This window comes from Exserohilum turcica (genome assembly GCF_000359705.1).
Source record: "Exserohilum turcica Et28A unplaced genomic scaffold SETTUscaffold_11, whole genome shotgun sequence".
Lineage (NCBI taxonomy): Eukaryota > Fungi > Ascomycota > Dothideomycetes > Pleosporales > Pleosporaceae > Exserohilum > Exserohilum turcicum.
In genome coordinates, this window is record NW_007359926.1 from 860059 (window position 1) to 880321 (window position 20263).

Genomic DNA, 20263 nt, shown 5'->3' on the forward strand with positions numbered 1-20263 from the left:
GCAACTTTCAAACTTTCCATCAGCAGGCATTGATTGCCCGGCTAGCTCAATCGGTAGAGCGTGAGACTCTTAGCTTTCACGTCCTAAACAGACTCGATTGGTTATCTCAAGGTTGTGGGTTCGACCCCCACGTCGGGCTTTGAGGAGTTCTGCTTTTTTGCTTCTGAGGTGCTGTTGATCATGAAATGGCATTGGAGGCGTGTATTTTTTGGTCTGCTGCGGTAACTTCTCTTATTTCGCCCTCTAATCGAGCTTTTTAGCTATTGGAAGTACCTTGACAGTCGATAAAGTCAATTATATTAACGGCTGATTTTAGTTGCCGGTCTGGAACCGTTTCACCGTCACGTGATCTTTCCCCGACCCCCACTAAAAATACCCGACCATTAGTACATGAAAAAGGCTTGCGTTGGTGCAGTAAATATCATGTAATATTCTATGTACTATGTTATGAAAGCTAGTGGCAGTAGGTCAACATCACTTATAAACAAATCAACGTCTTATTTAGGATGCCAGGGGTGTAGGCCATAGTCAGGGCAAAGGTAGTATAATAGCTATTATAGTATAGATAAGTATTAGCCTAATTTAGAAAGTTTATATATAGCGTTATCCTTTAGAGTATGCATAGAGCATAATAGCTCTACTTTTTTTATAGCTATGATGATATTTATATAGTAATTTCAAGTCAAAATTGAGTTTTAAAGAATATAAAGTTTCTTTTTATCCAAGTTTTAGGCTATATAGGCTAGTAAGTAAGTAATAAGATTATTTGATTGTTTTATTAATCTAGATAAGGAAGTATCAAATGGCCAGAGACACCATAACAAAAGACTCTGTGATTTTACTCCAGCCCACGATGTGCGGGTACGTTCAAGGAGTGGAGAGCAGACTGCCAGAACGAAAGCAGCAGAGTACACGGTGAGGAGATCCAGTCGAAGCACTCATTCTTTCAGTCCGTCGTATTTCAAACTCGACTGCTCTTGACCAGCGAGGATACTATGTACATCGTCCAAGTGGGAGAACAGGAGATACCATGTATACTGAAAAGCTAGTTGAACACACCATCAATCTATCTCTTCCGAATCAATAACATCGCCATAACCACCACAGCCATCGTCGTAGTCTTCCTTCTCGTCTTCATAATCCTTCCCCTTATCACGCCATTCACACTCCCCCGGCCTCCAAACAAGTCGAGTTATCCTTGTCGCCGGCCAACCCCAGAACCACCAGCGTACTCCCCGCGAGAATCTTATTCGGATCCGCAATCTCATTCGCCCGAGCTAAATCGCAGACGCCGACGCCATTCGCCGCTGCAATCTTCTCGAGCGTGTCGCCTGGGGCGATGGTGACGGTTTTTTGGGGTGAGGTACTACTACTGCTGTCGTCGGATGGTGCTGCAGGTGCTGGTGGCGGAGAGGCTGTAGGACTGGCAACAGGTGATGGTGCCAGGGTTGTTGTTGTTGCTGGTGGTAGTGAAGAGGGAGCTGGAGATACAGATTCGATTGATGTGGGCATGGCATCAGGTGCGGTGGTGTCTGCTGGACAGCGACGATAAATGGAATGTGGATTTGCGGCAATGGCGGCAGCTGCGGCTGTGGTCGCCAGCAGCATCGAAGTGCAAAGTGACAAAAGCTTCATGGTGAGGTTATACTCGGTGCTGGTAAGCTTGTTTTGGTGGTACTTGTTGCGCTTTGTGGTATTAGAGATACTGGAGAAAGCTAGAGGCATTTGTAGCATCTTATAGTGAGTATGCTTGTGAATAACCGCAGTGCACTGGTTGCATTTCTAGGTCTTGTTTCCTTGAACGGTAGGATCGTGAAGAGTTCAAGGGAGTGATGTTGAAACTTGTTGATCGGACAAAGCAAAATGGCTTTGAGGCCTACCTTCAAGGACAATGTCACATATGACGCATTCATTGTCGATGTCTTTTTTTTCTCTTTTTGTATTACTGTTCAGTTTGGATTGATGGCCGAAGCATCGGATTTTACAATGAGGGAATATTAGTCGCCTTGCACAGAATAAGTGGGTATTCGTTGACACAGTGAATGCTTGGAAAGAGCAAGAGTCCCAGCAGACACAATAACTGTCGGGATATATATACTCTACCTTCTGCATGGTGCAGAAGGTTGACCTTTTTGCACCACAATAACTAATTCAAAGAGTGGAGTATATTGGTGACTGCTGCAGGAGGTGGCGCACAATTACACACCTTGTCATCACAGCTCAGTGTTTATAATGATATGGTTCCAGTGAAGTCGAACATTTGTAGAAGCTGCCAAACTTGAAGATTACTCAACTATTCGGGGCTCTGATCTATCATGCAATTGGTTTCAGTTCGTACAGCGGTATTAGACTTTGACCTAGTAACATACCTTCTTATTGAAGGTAGTCTTATATCCTCATCAGGGACTCATGACGTATTTCTGACAAGAAAGCATATATATATATGCGTAGGTACTGGAAAGAACTGGCATGAGCTCAACGCCAAACCAGTCCTTTAAGAAAATATCAGTGTACGAGATGCATAGTTGGGCGCCCTCACTACCTTAAACCGACGTTTTCTCTCTCTCTCTCTCTCAAGTTCGCCTCTTCCTCCTTGATTTCTACAAAGTGAGATACCGTGAGCTATGGGTCCTGATGGGGTCCAAAACAACATCCAACGTACTCTAGCCGAACTATCGAAACGAAAGCGCAGCTGCACAAAAAAAAAGGGCACCAAAAAAAATGCGTATGTACATACACTTGGTCATGAAAGCTACAGTGAAAACAGCGCCAGCATCAGCATCAGCACTAGAGTCAGCTAGTCGGTGAACCTAAACCTAAATCTAAAACGCAAGCCTGGACCTGAATCTGAGCCTGAATCTGAGCCTGAATCTGAGGCACCGAGTCAGAACCACCCACCACTAACCACCACCACCACCACAAGACTAGGAACAGGAAGAGGCCCTAAAAAAAGCCATCTATTCGCCTACTTCTCCGCCCCCAACGTATCACAGGAAGCCATTTATTCCTCTTTAGCACCTCGTTCTGTCTTTTTCACAGACATATATCTATCAACCATGTACTATTTAGTCAAACAGATTCTCTCTTTCCGGTTCCATTGATTAGCAAAAACCTGGATTATGATATCTAGCCCTTTTATTTGTGAGTCTGGCGGGTGATAGGAGCCTGTTTAGCATTGTGAATGTATTGTTAAGAAGTGATGCTCAAGTTCGATTCAGGTAAAAAAAAAGATAAAATTATACGCTTCTAGTCGCTCTCGAGGTTGTTAGGGTTTTTGGTGGGATACTAGGTTTTAATGCCAACTACTTCCTCACTCATCTAGGAGAAAGGGAAAAGATGGGGGAAATTGAACCAGTCCTGGAATTATAAGATGGTAGCTGGAATGGGAAGAGTCAAAAGGAACTGGATCCAAGACTTCAATTCCCTTCTCCCGCCATGGCGTGTGGACTAGATGTCAAACCACAGTAAGAAAAAAACACCACAATGCACACAAATGAGTGATTCACAAGTCGGCCAGTTCATTCAACGACTCAATCTACTGTATCAGCTTCACATACACCTCACCTCTCACATACCCTCAACTCCTCGCTAAACTCACACCTCCATATGTCACAAGTCTAATATACACAGCCTCTCTACTTAAATCTCCTTTGTCAAGTCGTAAATCTTCTGGATCTCCTTGAGCTGATTTTCGTGGTCAAACTTGAGGTCCTTGAGTAGGCCGTCTTGGAAGCCAAAGACCCAGCCATGGACAACAGGGAACTCATTCTCTGCCCAGCACTGCTGTACAGCCGCCGTCTTGATGACGTTCCTGCACTGCTCGTACACATTCAGCTCGACGAGCTTGTTGTACTTGTCATCCTCGGTACCACCATTGGCAATGACATCATCAAGCTCCTTTTGGTGCAGCCTGTAGACATCGCGGATGTTTCGTAGCCACGGGTTCAAGAGGCCCATGTCCTTGGGGGTCATGGCAGCCTTGACACCGCCGCAGCCGTAGTGTCCGCAGACGACAATGTGCTTGACCTTGAGGTGGCGGACGGCGTAGTTGACGACCGACATGACGTTGAGGTCAATGTTGCAGACAAGGTTGGCAATGTTGCGGTGGATGAACATCTCGCCGGGCTCGAGACCGGTAATGGCTTCGGCCGGGATGCGCGAGTCGGAGCAGCCTGTAGAGTGACTGGTCAGTGACTGTTTGTTCCATGGTTGCAATCGCAAGTTCTAAAGGCTGAGGCTGATGACTGTAATCATTGGAACAGCGAGTGATGACCCCGCCAGCTGGGAGCAGGAAGTTGACTCACCAATCCAGAGATATTCAGGTGCCTGGCCGGCACTCAAGTGGTCGAAGAAAGCTGGGTTCTTCTTCTTCATCTCGTCGGCCCACTTCTTGTTGTTCTCAAAGATGCGGTCATGGCTCTGCTGGAGGTACTTGCGAACCTCGTGGGTTCCCTCTGTTCCAGTCATGGTTGGCCAGGAATACTGTCGTTTGGTCTGGAGCGGCTGCGCGGTAGATGGATGGAGGTTAGGAATGGAGTGGCCAGTATGGCAGGATCGCGCAGAAGCCCGGGTGAGCAGTGAGGAAAAGGGCTGGGAGGGCGAGGCAAAGGTCGAGCTTGATAAGGGTCGCGCTGAGGAGAAAAGCTGCCCCGCTGCAACTAGCTCTCGGAGGGCGTGGGGTAACCGGTGCGGCATGGCAGGAACCCAAGACGGACAGCAAAGCAAAATCGCCAACCCTTGTACGACTTATGCCGGCAGACTCGGTGCATAGAGAGGGGAGACGCGCAAAACAAAGAAGGCTGTCGATTTATTTTTCCAATTGATGCGCGCCGATTGGGCGCTCTGACGCGGGCGGATTGGTGCAGCGGTCCAAGGCGTTCTCGGTAGTACCTGGTTGTAGATCGGTGGAGGCATCTAGCGTCGCGATCGTATCCCAAACACCAGGACCAGAAGAACAAGGCCGAGTCATTCGCACCCGTGCAACGCGTCCGGATTCTGCATCCAACACATCCAACCTCGGCATATGCAGCGAAAAATGCCTCTGAATGACTCCCAGCGCCGCGTTATACTGGAACATGCCGATCGTCTACTAAGCACGAGAGCTTGGCCCAAGACGATCTGTCCCTCGGAGATCGCGCGCGCCTTTTCCACCGCCGAGTTGGAAGTATTGGATGCATCGTCGTGGAGGGAAACCATGGACAGCATCCGGCAGCTTCTGTGGGACAAAAGAGCATCCGGCGAGGTTGAAGTCATGCAAAAGGGCCAAGTCGTGGTCGCAGAGAGCTTGGAAGACATCAGAGGGCCGATCCGAGTGAGGATGGTGAAGGCAGAAGGCGCGTGAGTCAGACGGTAGTGATATTCAAGCTTGACAGAAAATTTACGCCGAATCTGCTGCCCCAGGGCAACAGCTAACGCCAAATGCCGACTCCCTGTGCATTGCCAACCCACCGACTCCGCTAAAGTCGAATAACTCCGGTAAAGTCCAATCCATGCCCATGCTTCTCATTTCGCAGGATGGCTCGCCCCACTAACATCCAGTCCCTGCCATTTCTCATCCCAACCCGTCTTTGGGTCGGTTGCGTTGCCCGCTTTGCCCTCCTCGGCCAGATTCTTGATGTCGCTCCAATACTCCAGCTTCTTGCACTCGTTGTCGGCTGCCTCGACGGCTTTGAGCAGGTTGTTGATTCGCCGTTCCTCAGCTTCACCCTCGGGCTGGCCGTTCTTCTCATGTTCTTCGCGGTGCTCTTTTGCCGTGTCGAAACGGTCCATTAGCGTCGAGAGGAGTTGACGGCGTGAGTTTTGGAAAATGAGCATAGACATGATTGCGGGTATCTGCGTACGTTAGCTGATGTTGGAAGCTTGCATACGCGGTGAATGCATACCTGCTCTGCGAGATAGTACAGCTCCTCACCCCCATCATTGATAAAGCTGTGTATGTAAACAATCTTCTCGCGGTCGATTGCCGCCGCCTTGAGCTTCTTCATCAATGTCGGAATGTCCCGAATCTCCTCGTCCAAGCTTGGCTGAGAGCTGTCCAGCAGGCCGCTGCCGGTGCCAAACGTAGATCTAGCCAGGGTCGTGCCGATGCTGAATGTGTCGCCAAACATTCGCTCCTTTGCGTTGGCCTTTGTTTTGGGTGGCAGTCTCTGCTTGACTCGTCTACGCAGCCAGCGCCGTCGGCGGACAAAGCTGTGAAACCACGGATGGTTGCCATGCCAGGCCGAGCGCTTGAACAGGATGTTGTATTGCCACCCCTCCTCGTCGACATCCAAGCTCATGTCGACGTACCAAGTTTTCCAGTCCCACACCCAGCTCGGGTCTGGCACCTGGGCGTTTGTGATGTTGACAGCCGATGGCCTGAACTTGGCATCCTGCCAGGGCGCCGGGTCAAGCCTCAGGTTCCATAGCGCTTTGGACGAGAAGAGGGGTATGCCGAAAACGAACCATCCGCGCTGGTTCTCGTAGAGGATGTCGATGTGCGAGTTTGCGTCGGCAGGCTGCTGCTCGGGTTGGGTTGCGGTGGTCGAGGGCGTGTCTGCGCCATTCGTGTGGTCGACGAGGCTTATTGGCTGCTCAGCCATAGTGTGCAGCGTAGCGTGTGCGGAGAGGAAGCAGGAGGCAAACGCCGTTGCTATCGTCGAGACATGAGGCCGACGGGGTCAGGCAGGCGCGGTATGCTGCGTCTGGGGTGCTGCGATGGGCGTATCAGGGGGAGTCGCCAGCGGGACGGTGCACGTCAAAATGATACTAGGCACAGCACGACCAAAATGCAAGCCACGCTAGAGCCAACGCGAGGCTACATGCAAGCTCTAGTAGGTTTAGCAAAAGCAACAAGGCAGAGCGAGCGAGTGTGAGGGGCGTGGGTGCGTCTCGGCTATCATGGCCATGATGCCAATGCTGTCGTCGAGGCAGCCGGCTAGCTAGGCGTCGTTTGGCGATCCAGTTCGCACGCGTAGTTGGATCGTGCAGCTGCGCAGGAATTACGTCACACCAGGCTGCCTTGAATGTCTTCCCCTCTCTCACACCACCTCGATTTCTCGTCATTTTCAAAATCAAAGTCGTTCAGCTTCCTCTTTTTTGAGCCAGATCCAACAAATTACCCAAGAGTAACGCCTGCAACCATGTCTCGCCGATTCATGACCTACGGTGGTATTGCTGCTGTTGGTGGAGCCACCTACTATCTCTACAGCGCCGGAGGTGACCCCAAGCTCGCGGAGAAGAAGATTGAGCGTACGTAGCCATGATTCGCTTTGGAGAGGATAGGCTGACAGACGTACAGACGATGCTGCCACTGCTGCGCGAAGGCTAAGAGGCGACTACCCTGGCCAGGACAAAGAAGCCAAGAAGGCCGCTGAAGAGAGCTACGAGGCAGTACGCGCCAGCGCACAGCGATATGTATGTTCGAAATAAGCTCGACGTAGTCGCGACACGATGCTGACTGTCAGCAGGCCGAGCAAGCCAAGGCCGAAGCAGGCAAACTTGAAGAGAAGCTTGATGCCTACGGCGCCGATGCAAAGAAACAGTATGAGCAGGCCAAGGCACGGGCTGAACAAGAGCTGCACCAAGCCGGCAAGCAGGTCAATGCTGCAGCGAACAAGTTTGATGCTGCCGTCGAGGACAAGGCTGCAAAGGCATCGGGCTGGTTTGGCGGATGGTTTGGCGGAAGCAAGTAAGGCAAGTAAGCAAGGATACATATGGGCTGTTAATGTATAGATATTATGACAGGACTGAGCGGAAGCGTTCTCCTGAGAGTATGCATGCGCATTGGAGTACCTGGGTGTCAGTCTTTTCGTCGTAATGTAATACCATAGCATAGCATGATAGTCAGAGACTGTTGCCTGCTCTCCAATTGGTCTAGACACGTCGTGGAGTACCAGGCTCGCGTATCCCTGACAGCCGTTCCCGCGGGAGAAGAACCCATGTTGCATTCTGCATCAATTTCATCATCCCGCTGATGTTGAAAACTGAATGGTCAAGGCATGGCGATGGCGTGGGGCAACGGCTCGTTCGGGTTTCAAATGAGTGGGGCGGCACGCGACGCGAACGCGTAGGCGCAAGCCCAAGGCGCGTCGAGCGTGTCACTCATTACCTTCCCTCTTTTGCACCGCCCCCCTCGTCTCATAAACCACACTCCACGCTCCTTTGCCCCCCCAACCCGACATCTGCACAGCATATTCCTTATCCACATTCCATTGCTGTATCCTTTTCCACGCCCATCGCCAAACATGTCGCCCATTGCTCCCGGCCAGCTCCCGGCCGAGCTTGTCAACCTGCTCGCGCTCCACTCGTCCTTCCTGACTGCTCTCTCGCTACATTACGCACACAACGGCACTTCTACACCAGCAGACCTCCAAGACTTGACAAAATCCACTACTCTGGTTTGGCGCCAACGCAAGGTCACATACGATGACATCCGGCTGCTCATTGGCATCCTCGACCAGGGCCCTTCCGGCTCCAGCAATCCTTACTACCTCTCCGACTATGGCCGCGGCAAGATCTGCATCGAGATCAAAGACAACAGCCCCATGATGAACGGAATGACACACATGAACGAGCAAGGACTACAGGATTTGTTCAAGGAGGGCCTCGATACGTTGTGGTCGCAATGGTGTGCGTCCCAGAAGATGTCGACTCGACCTATTGCGGTACCCAAACGCGGACGGGGACGCCCAAAGAAGACCGATGTCAAGCAAGTCGCCATGGAGACTTTTCTCGATGACGCCTCCATCTCAAAATTCCTCAGCCAGCTTCCTCTGGCCGAGATCACCACATGTGAATCCCTTACCGCACTCGCACCCTCACAAGAAAAGGGACGCAAGAGGTTGAGGGAATTCAAGGAGAGCGTGCAGCAGGGACGTGCGCAAAAGAAGACAAGACCAGCAACAGGAAAAGAAAATGAGCCGGCCATGGGCCAGGGCCAACAGACTCAACCCGCACAAGCCAAGATCACCGAATTCGCTGCCGTTCGCAAAACCAATCTTCTCGATCGCATCCTCGCCAAGCAAGAGGCTGCAAAAGCTGGACCTGCTGCCCCAACGCCTGCTGAACTTCAACGGAGAGCAGCACTGCAACGTACCCCGGAAGTTCTTGGTGTTCTTTCCCTTCTCTGTGCGAGCAAGCCGGGATCCCGCGTTTCTTTCTCCACCACAGCTCTTCTACAGGCCCTGCAAGGCTCCATCCGAACTCCCATCTCAAAAGACGAGGCAATGAAGTGTGTCGAAGTGCTGGCACATGAGGTTGCACCGGGATATGTTTCCCTGGTCAATATGGGTGCCATGTCTAGCGTAGTCATCAATCAGATGATGCGGCCGACAGACATCAAGAGCAGGCTTACGGCGCTGGGCGCATAATTTCTATCTGTTTTTTCTATCCACTTATTTTTGTATAATAGCTGACTCACATCGCTGGCGAGCGGGGCTTTGAGCGTTTCTCAGTATTACCCTTTTTATTAGCAGTTGTTTTTGAGCGAAACTGCCACATAGCATTACGTAGCATCAGAACGGGCGTTCGCCTGTAATTCATGTATCGAATATGATTAATACCCAATCGCATTTAAATATTGCTACTGTGAGGCTGATGAAGATGCCGCTTGATCCTCGACCAGACGAAATCACTGAAATCCCCGATCGCAGCGAGCCAGCACAAGTCACCCTCGCCGCGTTCGATTCAAACGACACCGTAGCTACTACTAGAACCTTTTTTGGGGCCCGTACCATCTCTGCCGCCACTATGCTATCTCAAATTCGGTTGCGGCGACCGAGAGCTGCGGCTGCGAACCATGGTGGCAGGAGAACCGAAGTTGTCAGTGTCAGTGTCAGGAGACGTTTACGTACTACGCTTCCTTGTACACATGACGCAACTTTGCTCAAGTACGAATGACAGATAGACGCCAAGTCAGACCACAACACATGTACATGGCTCACTTAGTACAGTTTCCAATAACATCTCCCCCACAGATTTGAGCATGGCCAGACATCATTCGACAATGCACATAGGGCTAATTAGCCATGGGCTGTGTGATATTACTTGCTCCGGGTCTTTCCATCATTTGTCGATGCGGGCGAAGTCTGACGGTTTCAGTTATTCCCATTTTCCTGTGATGCACATGAAAGGCCTAAGTGTGGACGTGTTGATGGCCGTTTCCAAACATCGAATGATTGGCTTCTCGGCGCCGGCCGTTCACAAATGCAGCTTTCGGCATCTCGAGGGGAAAAAGAGAAGGATAGATGCTCAGTGAGGTCCCATGGCTAGAAGGGCATTGATACCAGCACGCCGCATATATGGACCCAAGACAGTTCTATGCAACATCAGAGTGATATTTCAATACGAGACATTATCATAACCCAATGAATTTATTGCTAGAAATATCGAGTATACACATAGTAAAAAGAATTCCGAACCCAAAAAAGCCAACTGTGTTACAATCTGACACCCACCTACCCATTCAAACGATCTGCTGATCCGCAATCACCGACACCAGCACATTCTCACCACCTTCTTTCACCGCGTGCACAATAACATCCGGGCCAAACGGCCCCTCCGTACCATCCGTATACTCGTCATACTCGACAAAGTCCTCTCTCTTCAAGTTGGCATCCAGCAGGACGCGCAACGCGTGGTCGCGCGCACGCTCACGATCCGCAAACGTGCCTTCGACCACAGTGCGGCGCTCCGACCCCGATCTATCATCGTCATATTCGATCAGAGTCTGAACAACGTGATACAGCGGCTGCTGGATCCTGCCCGAGGCATCTGCCTGTAATCCCGCGGCGTTGGCGACCGTGTCGATTTCGACTTTGAATTCCTGGCCTGACGGCGCTTGCGCAAATACAATGACGCCGTCGCCGTGCTTCCAGGCTGAGGGATCGCTCTTTGTTTCGTAGGGTGTGAGGAATTCCGTGTCGTAGCCTTCTTTGGACAGCAGCGCCTTGGCTTCTTCCTTTGCGGCGCGGAGATCGGTGAATGTTGCCGGGAGTGCTATCTGGAAGCTCAGTCCGGTGGGAGCCTTGGGATCGAGGATGGTGCGTTTGACGACGAAAAGGCTGTCTTGTTCTGCCATGGTTGCTTGGTTGATTGCTCTTGAACTTGGTGACTTGTACCTCGTGTAGATAGGAAAAGGTTGGTCAGATTTATCGGGTTGCGTTGTTGGATTAGTTCACCTTATATCAGGGTCAACATGTCGATTTGATTTGTTCTTTTAGATTGACATCATGTTACTGAGAGAGCTCACGCGATTTCTTTGTCATTTTATTACGGCAAGGAAATAGACCGTTCAGGTGCCAGTTGGGACATCACGCCATCAGGCTTTACAGCAAAGATTTTGGTGGTGTGCTTCTGTGTCTCTTTAGCCACTGGATTGCCTGAGCAAACCAGCTCTAATTTGATGCATGGATTATCTAGTCGGGCTAGCACTGCTGATTCAACTGGCTCCCGGTTGCTTGCGGGCACCCCGACAATGGCATGACGGCCTACCGGAGCACTCTATGCCATTTGAATGTAAGTAGCTGAGTTTTCTCTTTTCATTGGATCATGTTGATGACGCTTCCTGGTTCATATGACACACCAGTAGCCAACCGTACCAGTCTTGGCTCTGAACACTCCTCACTTACTTCCTTAATCCAGATATATTGATTCCGGTGGTGTCTCTAGGGACATGTGCTGCAAGAACTGTAAGATCGGTTAGCTGAATTCATTATGAAGAAAGTGCGCGATCGATATGTTCACATACAATCCGCCTAATGAATCCATTCATTGTGTCAGTGACACGGAAGTTCTTTAGGGCAGCAAATCACCATGGCACCACCTCATCAACGAAATCAAACAGGAACACTAGGAACATGCTGAGGCTCTGATATATTTGGGTTTAGCGCCTAAGTATTCCATTTTCTCGTGGCTGCTCCAGTTGTTCGATTTGGTAACGCCACCCCCGCCCCGCTTTCCACTGTGCGGGGATGGGCACAACGCACTCTTGGTTGCAAAAGTAAAGCATTGCTAGTCAGCGTAGAATACATTGATGATTCTGTCCTAGACTAACTGTGACACTTTTACTGTCTAGTTTAACACATGAATCCAGCCTACATCAAGTCCACCTAATTGCGCGCTAGTTCCATGCCAGTAATGGCACGATCACAATGCCCTTCAATCAAACAGTAACATTCAAGGCGCATCTAGAACCAGTACATCTCCAAGCTCGTTATATAGTCACAATTAGCAAGTGAATTTAGAGAATGACCATCATGCAGTGGTCTCATAATCCTAGTGCTCCAATTTCATCTATGGCTACTACATCCAACCCGCTCATCTTGGACCCAAGAAAGATGACTCCTAAGTTAATAACCCTGGTAATGCCATTATTGTTACAGGTCAGTATGTATGTAAACTGCAACGATGCAAAGAAAACAAAACGTCCCCAGCCGAGACTTTACTCATCGTCTAAGGAAGGAAAAAAAGTCTTGGTGTTTCCGCTTATCTAACCACTTTCTCGTTGCAAGTACCCACTCTACTTACTCAAGCTGCAAGCGCCTCTTCCTCTTTCCCAATCACCATCACCACCCCAACATCACCGCCGAATTCTCCTTCACTCTTGATACCGACATCACGTCACCATATCCCCGCATCAAGCACTAAACCAAACCCACACCCCCCCAAAAAATCCTACATCAGCTTGTTTGAAAACTGAACAAAGAAGAAAAAGAAGGGAAAAAGAAAAAAATGTCGCCGCTCTCCCGCATCGCCCGCCTCCTCCTTCTCCTCCATTCCCTCGTCAACATGGCGCTCGGCGCATACAGTTTTATTAATACCGAGGAATATGCAGCTATGACGGGGATGCAGGGTTCGGAGCAGACTTTGCAGTCAATTGGTAAGTTAAGTTCTCTTTTACATGCTCCCCTCTATTCCCAGCACACCCTCTCTCTACACACACACACACACACATCTACATATACATCCCGCACATCAAGCGCGCCGATTCCAAACAGCCCAATAAACTAACAACGCGATTCTGCAAGGCCTGGGCGGTATAGCAGTGGGGTGGTACCAGCTGATTTTCACGCTGCTGGGCAGCGGGCGGATGATTGCGTCGACGATTCCGCTGCGGTGCGGGTTTGCGGCTGTCATGTGTATATGGGAGCGCATGCCGCTGGTTGTGTATGAGCTTGTTGTTGTGTGGTTTTGTTTGATTGCTGTGTTTGCGTGATACTGTATATAGTGGACTCGGGGGGGGGGGTTTATATATTTTACACGTTTGAGGGGGGGAAGACGATTATTTGAATGTGATGCATTGATATCATAAAGTATTTCCAAGACATGAACTTGGGGGGTGTGGTACATGGAAGAAAAACGCCCTCTTTTTCAGCTCCACTTGATATTTCCGCCTGCCTTGCCCTCGAGACCCCATCCGCCGTACGTATCTACAAAGCCTTCTCTCGCCAAATACTCCTGGTGCTGTTCGCCGCGCCACGCCAGCGTCGTCGCCAGCTTCCAGCTCGTATCGAGCTTGTGCAGCACGAGCTCCACGAGCTGCAGGTGCTCTGGGTGCTGGACCTGCGGTTTCGTCAGGATGGCGGCGAGCTCTTCCTTTGTCGTTGCGCGGTGGAACGACGAGCTGGGGTCGGGATGGTGGTATAGCGAAAGAAGATGGGCATAGTTGTGCGGCACAATGTCGTTGTATGCTGTACAATTACCCCGTGTTAGTAAATCTTCTTGGAAAGGTGGAGAGAAATCAAAGGAGAACCAAGAACATACGTTGGCGTGCACCCCAAATCAACCGCTCAATCGTGTATCCCTCGTTGTTAATGACAAACAACACAGCTTTGCACTTTGCCTTGATCATCGTGCCGACCTCCTGTATCGTAAGAGCCATGGACCCGTCGCCCGTGAATAATACCGTTCTACCATTGTTGCGCCGCGCCTGTGCAGCCTCGAGCTCTCTGCGCGCCACATCGGCGCCGAGCGTCGCGGCCGTAGCAAAGCCAATGCTGCCGTAGTAAATCTGTGTTATGACGGTGATGTCGGTGGGCAAGGGGATGTCGCAGATGCCAAAGTTGGAGGTGCCGGTTTCGCTGACGACAACATCGCCGGGCTTGAGGAAGGTCTGTATCATGGGCCAGAGCTGGGATTGCGTTAGTTCCTTAGATGCTGCGTCGAGCGGCGTGCGTGGAGGTGGTAGCGTCGGTTTTGCAATCGAGTGCTGTGCTGGAGAGGGGAGGGATTCAATGAGAGCGACAAGGAGCGGCTGCATGAAAATGGAAGGGTATGATGTGCCTTTCACCTTCATTCATAGTTAGTATCACATGTCGATAGTTGTAGAGATGCGTAAAGACTTACCACAACATCGAATTGGTTGATTTGGATGACTTTGCCTTCTTCCAGTTGCCTTGAGAAACCAGCCGTGTTGGTGTCACAGGGGATGTATCCCAGTGTTATCACCAGATCCGCTGCTTTTGCAGCTTCCATGACGCCCGGAGTGCTTGCTTCGCCGTTCCACACACCGACGAATCTCTCGTCTGTCTCATCGACAATGCCTTTACCCATGACTGATGAAAAGAATGGGACGTTGAGCTTCTCGACTACCTGCTGGGCTTCCTTTACCGCGCCAAACCGTTGCACAAGCGCATCAACTAGGATAGTGGGTTGCTTAGCCTCTGCTATTGCTGTGGTAATGGCCTTGATTGCCTTTTCCTGCGCATTTTCGTCAATCTGTGGCGTCAAGTCGATTTTCTTGTCGAGCAAGCTCTTGTCTACCAGTTCGGCGCTCAAATCCAAGGGCAAGAAGATGTACACTGGTCCGCTCTTGAGCACACACTCTCGGATCACACGATCAATCTCCTGAGGTGCGGTTTCAATGTCCCAAAGCTCCGCGGCTGCATATCTCAGCCCCTCACTGGCCTTGTTGTACACCTGGTGATTCGGCTTCATGCCAATGCTGTGGTGGATCATCATTTGGCCCTTTTGCATGGCGCGTGTAGTCTGCCCAACAACATGTATAACCTTGACGTGCTCCGACATGCTGCCTGCAATGCCGTTCAGCGCGCTTAGCTCACCCACACCGTGAGTAGTAACGAGGCATCCGGGTATGTTCTTGATGCGGGCATAGCCGTCAGCGGCGTAGGCTGCATTTAGCTCGTTTTGGTTACCGGTCCATTTCAGGCCATCGACGTGGAAGATGTAGTCAAGAAATTGAAGGTTGAAGTCGCCCGGCACCCCAAAGATTGTGTCGACACCGATTTGGTGAATGCGTTCCCACATATAACGCCCAAGGGTTATCTTGCTTTCGTCCATGACGGATGCGCCTGAATCTTTCCGTGCTGACAACGTTCAAGGCAGCGAGATAGCTGAGTCTTTGCAAATGTATCCTGGAGGTGGTTAGCGGATTACGCCAAGTACGGGGTACATGGTAATAGCGCTTAGCTCTAACAAACATACGTACTGTAACTTAAGCGCAAATCCCTCGAGACTGGGTACGTTCCTGTATATGAGGTAAGCAATTTCTTGGAAGATGACCAGGATAATGTGGAATCAGGAATGTAATCACAGGAACAGCAGAGATGATGTAGCTGCGAGATAGGGCGTCGGAGTTGTGTAGTAGGGCGTTGATTGACAGCCGCGGTTCGGTTGGAGGCGATTAGTGGAGTAGTGCATGCGGGGACCGGCCTAAGATCGGAGTGCATCGATTGGTATCGGAACACGTGAAATCGGAGAACGGAGAACATGGAGTACTTGGACGGTCACATTGGAAGAAGTCATCAAAATACGCTGGAACGACACGACAAGAGTTGATTCCGTCTACTGCACATGTGCACTTTCTTCTGTCGTCCCCGCAACCGAGTGCGTCTACGCATCCTCAAAGCTCGCCATCTTGAAGTCATATGGTAGCTCAAAGTCTGCTTTGGGGTCTTTGTCAAAGGGCTTGAAATCTACAATGAGCGAATCCTTGACTGCAAAGACTGCGTCATCTTCAATGTACTTGCTCGTTCGGTCGAAGATTTGCGTAACAATCGGCTTGTAGCCAGGCGCCGTGAGCTTTTGATTGGTTAGTTTGCCGCGTCTAATGATCCTCTCGGCATGCTAAGTTTGACTTACCAAGAAATGGATATGTGCCGGACGCATCGGATGTCTATCCAGTGCTTGCAGCACCTTTCCTGCCGGGCCGTCGAAAGGAATAGGATAAGGCACCGGCCTCAAACAGTAAAAGTTGTACGCTCCATCCTTTCCAGTTGTGAACCTGCCCCTGAGGTTCATATCTGGCTGATTGGGGTCCTGCTGTTCATACAGGCCATTCGGCGCCGTGTGCCAAACATCGATTACGGCGCCTTCAATCGGCGCTCCGGTTCTGAAATCGGTGACTGTTCCGTGCATCCATGTCCGATCACCTTGCTCGTTTGTTCCTTTGTCCACAATACAGGATCCCATAGGCATTTCCGGCGCATGTGCTCGATAAAAAGGGCCTAAGATGGCGGTCGCAGTGGGCTCATCAGCAGCGGCCGAAGCGAGCTTGTACGTTATCTCATCAACGAGCGATTCAAGTCCAAGTACATCGCAGAGAAGTTGGCCTTCATTGCGTTTGGAGTCAGACATGCGTCCTGCTTCATTCATCTGGCCACCGTTGGTACATGTTACATGCATGCCTGGTAAATGCATAGCATAGGAAGACAATGGCACATACCAACTCCACGCCCACCATCCACTCATCCACTGTGAGTTCATTTTCTCTCGCAAAATCATGTAGATGGCGGATCAACCCCGCAGTGAGCTGTCTGACCCTCGGCGAGGCTTTGGGTCCCGTTGCATTGATGACCGCATCTGTAAAATTCGGATTGAACTTGTGCTCCTTGTTACCGGATACTGCTGAAGGATGCTGAGACTGTCCGTTCATTTTGTCTTTTCAAGTCGAATAAGAATGCTAAAGTACGTAGACTGGTATGCGTGGTGGCGTCAACTAAGTGCTGTGGTTATCTTGAATAGCAAAAGCAACTCAAAAGTTAGTCGATGACGAACCAAGATTAGCAGGTGTGATTAAGACCCGCCAACCGGCAACTTGTCGGCGACTTTGATCCCACCAGCGCAAACCAGCAGCCGCACCTGGCTGCCAAAGTTTGCACGCGCAATGGAGCGGCGCGGGGGCGATGACGGCGGGGCTGTGGACTCATGGTATGCTAAGCATGAAGGCAAGTTGCCAGCAGCCGTCTGTGGTGCACTATCCGAAACTGGGGTACCCGACGAAGCCGACGAATGGCGAATGGCGAATGGCGTTATACGGTACAGTCAGCATGCAGTATGGGGCTGTTTGGTCGACCGATGGCTGTTTGACACGGTATATGGCTATGCAAAAGACTTGGACATTATTCGCTACACCACGTTTTCCGGGGGTTGGTGCATATTCAGATATTGAAGAATTTCAAGGCCGGGACGGGGTGGCCGCTGTGATTCGCTTCCAATGCTCATGTAAGACTGCAATAGCAGTCCGTTTTATACCAAAAAAAATTTGCCAAACGCCAAGGGTAATACGCTATGCCGTTCAATCGCTGTCATCATCCACCCTTGCCCGCTTTGCTGTCCTGCCCTCGGGCTCTTGGATGCCGTAACGCTTTTCGCCCTTCTTCTCGCCCCGGACTTCGTCAATCATCTGGTTGATGTTGAAGGGGTCGTCGGTGTCCTTCTCGAACTGAACTGGCCCGTCGCGGGCTTCTTGTAGGTCGGCGCCCTTGAAGCCCTCCTTGGCTTTGCCCAAAACTTCAAACTTGCTCGTTTTGGTCAGTCTGTCGTACGTCTGCCCATCGTCCTCTCCATCGTCTTGCTGCACGCTCGGGCGGTAGATGCTGCTTATTGCGTCTTGGGCCGCGAACAGAGGCTTATCATAGTGGTTATCCTCATTGAACCCCGCATTGAACCCACTAGACTGGTTGAATAAGCGGGCGTCATACATGGACTCCCCGCTCTGTGTGGGTTTGGCCAGACCAAGAGCCACCTTCTCTGAGATGTCGCGGTTCTGCTCGCGAGCCAGCATCTGAATCTTACGCTCGGTGCCCATTCGCGACTGGCGAAGTTCACGCTGGAAATCCTCACGACGCTCTTTGCGCGCGTCCATTCTCTTCCGCACTTCCTCCTCCTCTGAGTCTGTCTCGGAATCGCTACGAGCTCGCCTTTGCGAGGCATTGGCGCGCTCTTCTCGCGCCTGCTTGGCCAGGTTGCGCAGGTGCTCTTCCTTTTGTAGCTTCTCTTTCTCAGCCAGGCGCTGTTGCATAATGGCACGCTGCTTGACTTCCTCACGTGCGTGCCTGTCTGCAGCCTGCAGCGCCTCGCCAAATTGCGCAAACTTGTCGTTGATTGTAATGTCCTGCAGGCCCCGACCATCGGCTGCCAGACGCTTGTCCAGAGGCACTGTGTAACCCTTGGGGTTCTTCCAGTTACTGATGGGAGGCGGAATCTTCCACATCTCCTGATCCTCGGCGGTCAGTTTTCGCGGGGGGGAGTGGAGGACGGGCGGCGGCGGCGATGGCGGGCCACGAGGAATGCGCTTGTGCTTGAATTTGGGTGGCTCCATGGGGTCAATCTGTCGCTGCTGGATCTTGAAGATGCGCGTCTTGCCCTGGGCCTCGCCCATCTGCGCGGTCGGCGTGTATCGCACAAACGTCGGCTCATCGTCTTTTCGGCCTTGTACGTTCTTCGGTCGCTGCGCAGCAGTCTGCCCCGCCACCAGCGCCATGAGCGCCTGTTCGGTCTTCTCTTTTGTCGCCTGTACCACTTCCTGGCTCGGACGCGACAGGTCCAGCTGGCCGGCATCTGCCTGCTGGCGCAGCGGGATGAGATCCTTGAAGCTCGCCTGCACAATCCTCGAGTCGCTGTGGCCGCGCCTTGCAATCTCGTCGTATTTGGTTTTGCCCTCGCCATCGACTCGTCTCACGAGAGCGTTTGATGTTGACGGTGTGCCCTTCTTGCCCATGTCCAGCGGGTACTGGGCGACGTGGACCTCGGGAAACGCGCCTCCATCGCCAAAGTCGTCGGGCGCGCGGGGCCGCCAGCTTTGCCTGCTGCCGTACGGGGGAGGGCCATTCTGCTTCCGTGCGACCTGCGCTTCGTACTGGTCGGAGCTCAGCACACGCGTGCTGTTGGTGAGCTCCTCGTCTTGGCCCGAGTATTTCGGCTTGGGCAGCGACTTGGATAGTGCTGCGACGGACATGGTGTGGTCAAAGGGGACGCGGTCGTGGTGATGGCCGGGGTGGAGGCGATGTCGATGGCAAGACCAGTTTATTTCGTCGGGCTCGTCGGCGACGTGGTTCTGCCGGAGCCGGGTCACGTGACACGCGACGACGACATGTGCTGCCCTGGACTGGCGATTTCATTGCGCCCCACTCCCAATATAGGACCACGGGTCGCGCCGACGAGGCCACGCAGTAAGGCCCGAGAGGCACGAATTGACGAGATGCTTACGCAGCTACAGCCTGACTCTACCATACATAGGGCCGTTTGATTGCCGTATTGTGTATTACGACAGGCCAGACGTGCTGCCAGCCGACGTCGCACTCTTGGACTGCATGGACACATGGATCTCAACACACACACTTAGAATACATGTACATTACTATACATGGCGCTGCCCCAGGGATCTCCCAGGCTTGCACAAGTCAATGCCCGTGTCGTCAGCCATGGCAGCTCGCTTATGCGCTCTGGGAACAGCCTCATGTGCCGGGGGGCGACGAATGCAGGAACAGGCACAGGCACAGGCACAGGCACAGGCTCGCCGATTGCGGGCGGTCGCTCTGGCGTGGGTGCCGGATGCGGGCGTGGTGGCAGGCGTAGGGAGACGGACGAGGGCACACAGGCGCAAGCAAGATGGACGATGGCTTGCAAGCAGCGGTGTGGGTTCGCGCAGGGAGACGAGGCGTTTAACCGCATGCAGGCGCTCATTTAAACCGGTGGAGGCGCGAGTCAGCATGGCCAGCGCGCGCCGCAGGAGACGAGGAGGCAGCACGAGTAACGAGGAGGCGTGTTAGGCAGTGCTAGCAGGTAAGCCAGCCAGTCAGTCGCCAGGCCAGGCCAGGGCCGGATGGGCGCCCGTTGGCGACGTTGGACACACGGCGGCGGGGCGCGGCGGCGAGGGCGAGTGAACGCGCAGTGCTGGCGGCGATAGCGCGCGTGGGTATAGGTGCTAGGATGGCGGGCTGTAGGGCTAGCTGCACATCATCGTGGGCGTGGGCGTGGGCGTGGGCGTGGGTGGTGTGCCCTTTGTTTGCATGCAATCATTGCCCGCCGCCCTAGCGACCCA

The 20263-nt window shown here is 52.0% G+C and overlaps 11 protein-coding genes and 1 non-coding gene across 12 annotated transcripts; 5 read left to right on the forward strand and 7 right to left on the reverse strand.

Annotated features, from left to right (window-relative positions):
- The first annotated feature begins 35 nt into the window (after positions 1 to 35).
- On the forward strand, positions 36 to 139 carry SETTUDRAFT_t91. The gene has a single exon. It is a non-coding gene; the product is annotated as a tRNA-Lys (tRNA).
- Positions 140 to 1161: 1022 nt separating this feature from the next.
- Positions 1162 to 1635, reverse strand: SETTUDRAFT_36875 (carbohydrate-binding module family 50 protein; the record flags this gene model as incomplete). Its single annotated transcript, XM_008023694.1, has 1 exon — positions 1162 to 1635. The coding sequence occupies one exon, from the start codon at positions 1633 to 1635 to the stop codon at positions 1162 to 1164; it is 474 nt and encodes a 157-aa protein (XP_008021885.1).
- Positions 1636 to 3497: 1862 nt separating this feature from the next.
- Positions 3498 to 4749, reverse strand: SETTUDRAFT_167151 (uncharacterized protein). Its single transcript, XM_008023924.1, has 2 exons — positions 4305 to 4749; positions 3498 to 4172 (listed from the first exon to the last, which is right to left on the reverse strand). The coding sequence occupies exons 1-2, from the start codon at positions 4693 to 4695 to the stop codon at positions 3640 to 3642; spliced, it is 924 nt and encodes a 307-aa protein (XP_008022115.1). The 5' UTR covers positions 4696 to 4749; the 3' UTR covers positions 3498 to 3639.
- Positions 4750 to 5035: 286 nt separating this feature from the next.
- Positions 5036 to 5341, forward strand: SETTUDRAFT_158833 (uncharacterized protein; the record flags this gene model as incomplete). Its single annotated transcript, XM_008023925.1, has 1 exon — positions 5036 to 5341. The coding sequence occupies one exon, from the start codon at positions 5036 to 5038 to the stop codon at positions 5339 to 5341; it is 306 nt and encodes a 101-aa protein (XP_008022116.1).
- A 161-nt stretch (positions 5342 to 5502) lies between these two features.
- SETTUDRAFT_25509 (uncharacterized protein) lies at positions 5503 to 6581 on the reverse strand (the record flags this gene model as incomplete). The annotated part of the gene is made up of 2 exons (XM_008023643.1): positions 5503 to 5832; positions 5883 to 6581. The coding sequence occupies 2 exons, from the start codon at positions 6579 to 6581 to the stop codon at positions 5503 to 5505; spliced, it is 1029 nt and encodes a 342-aa protein (XP_008021834.1).
- Positions 6582 to 7039: 458 nt separating this feature from the next.
- SETTUDRAFT_167153 (uncharacterized protein) lies at positions 7040 to 7860 on the forward strand. The gene is made up of 3 exons (XM_008023926.1): positions 7040 to 7230; positions 7280 to 7395; positions 7449 to 7860. The coding sequence occupies exons 1-3, from the start codon at positions 7122 to 7124 to the stop codon at positions 7671 to 7673; spliced, it is 450 nt and encodes a 149-aa protein (XP_008022117.1). The 5' UTR covers positions 7040 to 7121; the 3' UTR covers positions 7674 to 7860.
- Positions 7861 to 8093: 233 nt separating this feature from the next.
- SETTUDRAFT_145889 (uncharacterized protein) lies at positions 8094 to 9529 on the forward strand. The gene has a single exon (XM_008023927.1). It carries the CDS (start codon positions 8226 to 8228, stop codon positions 9348 to 9350), a length of 1125 nt encoding a protein of 374 aa, XP_008022118.1. The 5' UTR covers positions 8094 to 8225; the 3' UTR covers positions 9351 to 9529.
- Positions 9530 to 9531: 2 nt separating this feature from the next.
- SETTUDRAFT_36880 (uncharacterized protein) lies at positions 9532 to 9879 on the forward strand (the record flags this gene model as incomplete). Its single annotated transcript, XM_008023695.1, has 1 exon — positions 9532 to 9879. One exon carries the CDS (start codon positions 9532 to 9534, stop codon positions 9877 to 9879), a length of 348 nt encoding a protein of 115 aa, XP_008021886.1.
- A 422-nt stretch (positions 9880 to 10301) lies between these two features.
- SETTUDRAFT_167155 (uncharacterized protein) lies at positions 10302 to 11164 on the reverse strand. Its single transcript, XM_008023928.1, has one exon. It carries the CDS (start codon positions 11057 to 11059, stop codon positions 10445 to 10447), a length of 615 nt encoding a protein of 204 aa, XP_008022119.1. The 5' UTR covers positions 11060 to 11164; the 3' UTR covers positions 10302 to 10444.
- Positions 11165 to 13278: 2114 nt separating this feature from the next.
- Positions 13279 to 15279, reverse strand: SETTUDRAFT_145892 (uncharacterized protein; the record flags this gene model as incomplete). The annotated part of the gene is made up of 3 exons (XM_008023929.1): positions 13279 to 13670; positions 13744 to 14269; positions 14326 to 15279. The coding sequence occupies 3 exons, from the start codon at positions 15277 to 15279 to the stop codon at positions 13351 to 13353; spliced, it is 1800 nt and encodes a 599-aa protein (XP_008022120.1). The 3' UTR covers positions 13279 to 13350.
- A 552-nt stretch (positions 15280 to 15831) lies between these two features.
- SETTUDRAFT_25514 (uncharacterized protein) lies at positions 15832 to 16873 on the reverse strand (the record flags this gene model as incomplete). The annotated part of the gene is made up of 3 exons (XM_008023644.1): positions 15832 to 16020; positions 16081 to 16593; positions 16664 to 16873. 3 exons carry the CDS (start codon positions 16871 to 16873, stop codon positions 15832 to 15834), a joined length of 912 nt encoding a protein of 303 aa, XP_008021835.1.
- Positions 16874 to 17130: 257 nt separating this feature from the next.
- On the reverse strand, positions 17131 to 19188 carry SETTUDRAFT_167156 (uncharacterized protein). Its single transcript, XM_008023930.1, has one exon. The coding sequence runs from the start codon at positions 19175 to 19177 to the stop codon at positions 17516 to 17518; it is 1662 nt and encodes a 553-aa protein (XP_008022121.1). The 5' UTR covers positions 19178 to 19188; the 3' UTR covers positions 17131 to 17515.
- Between the last annotated feature and the right edge of the window lie 1075 nt (positions 19189 to 20263).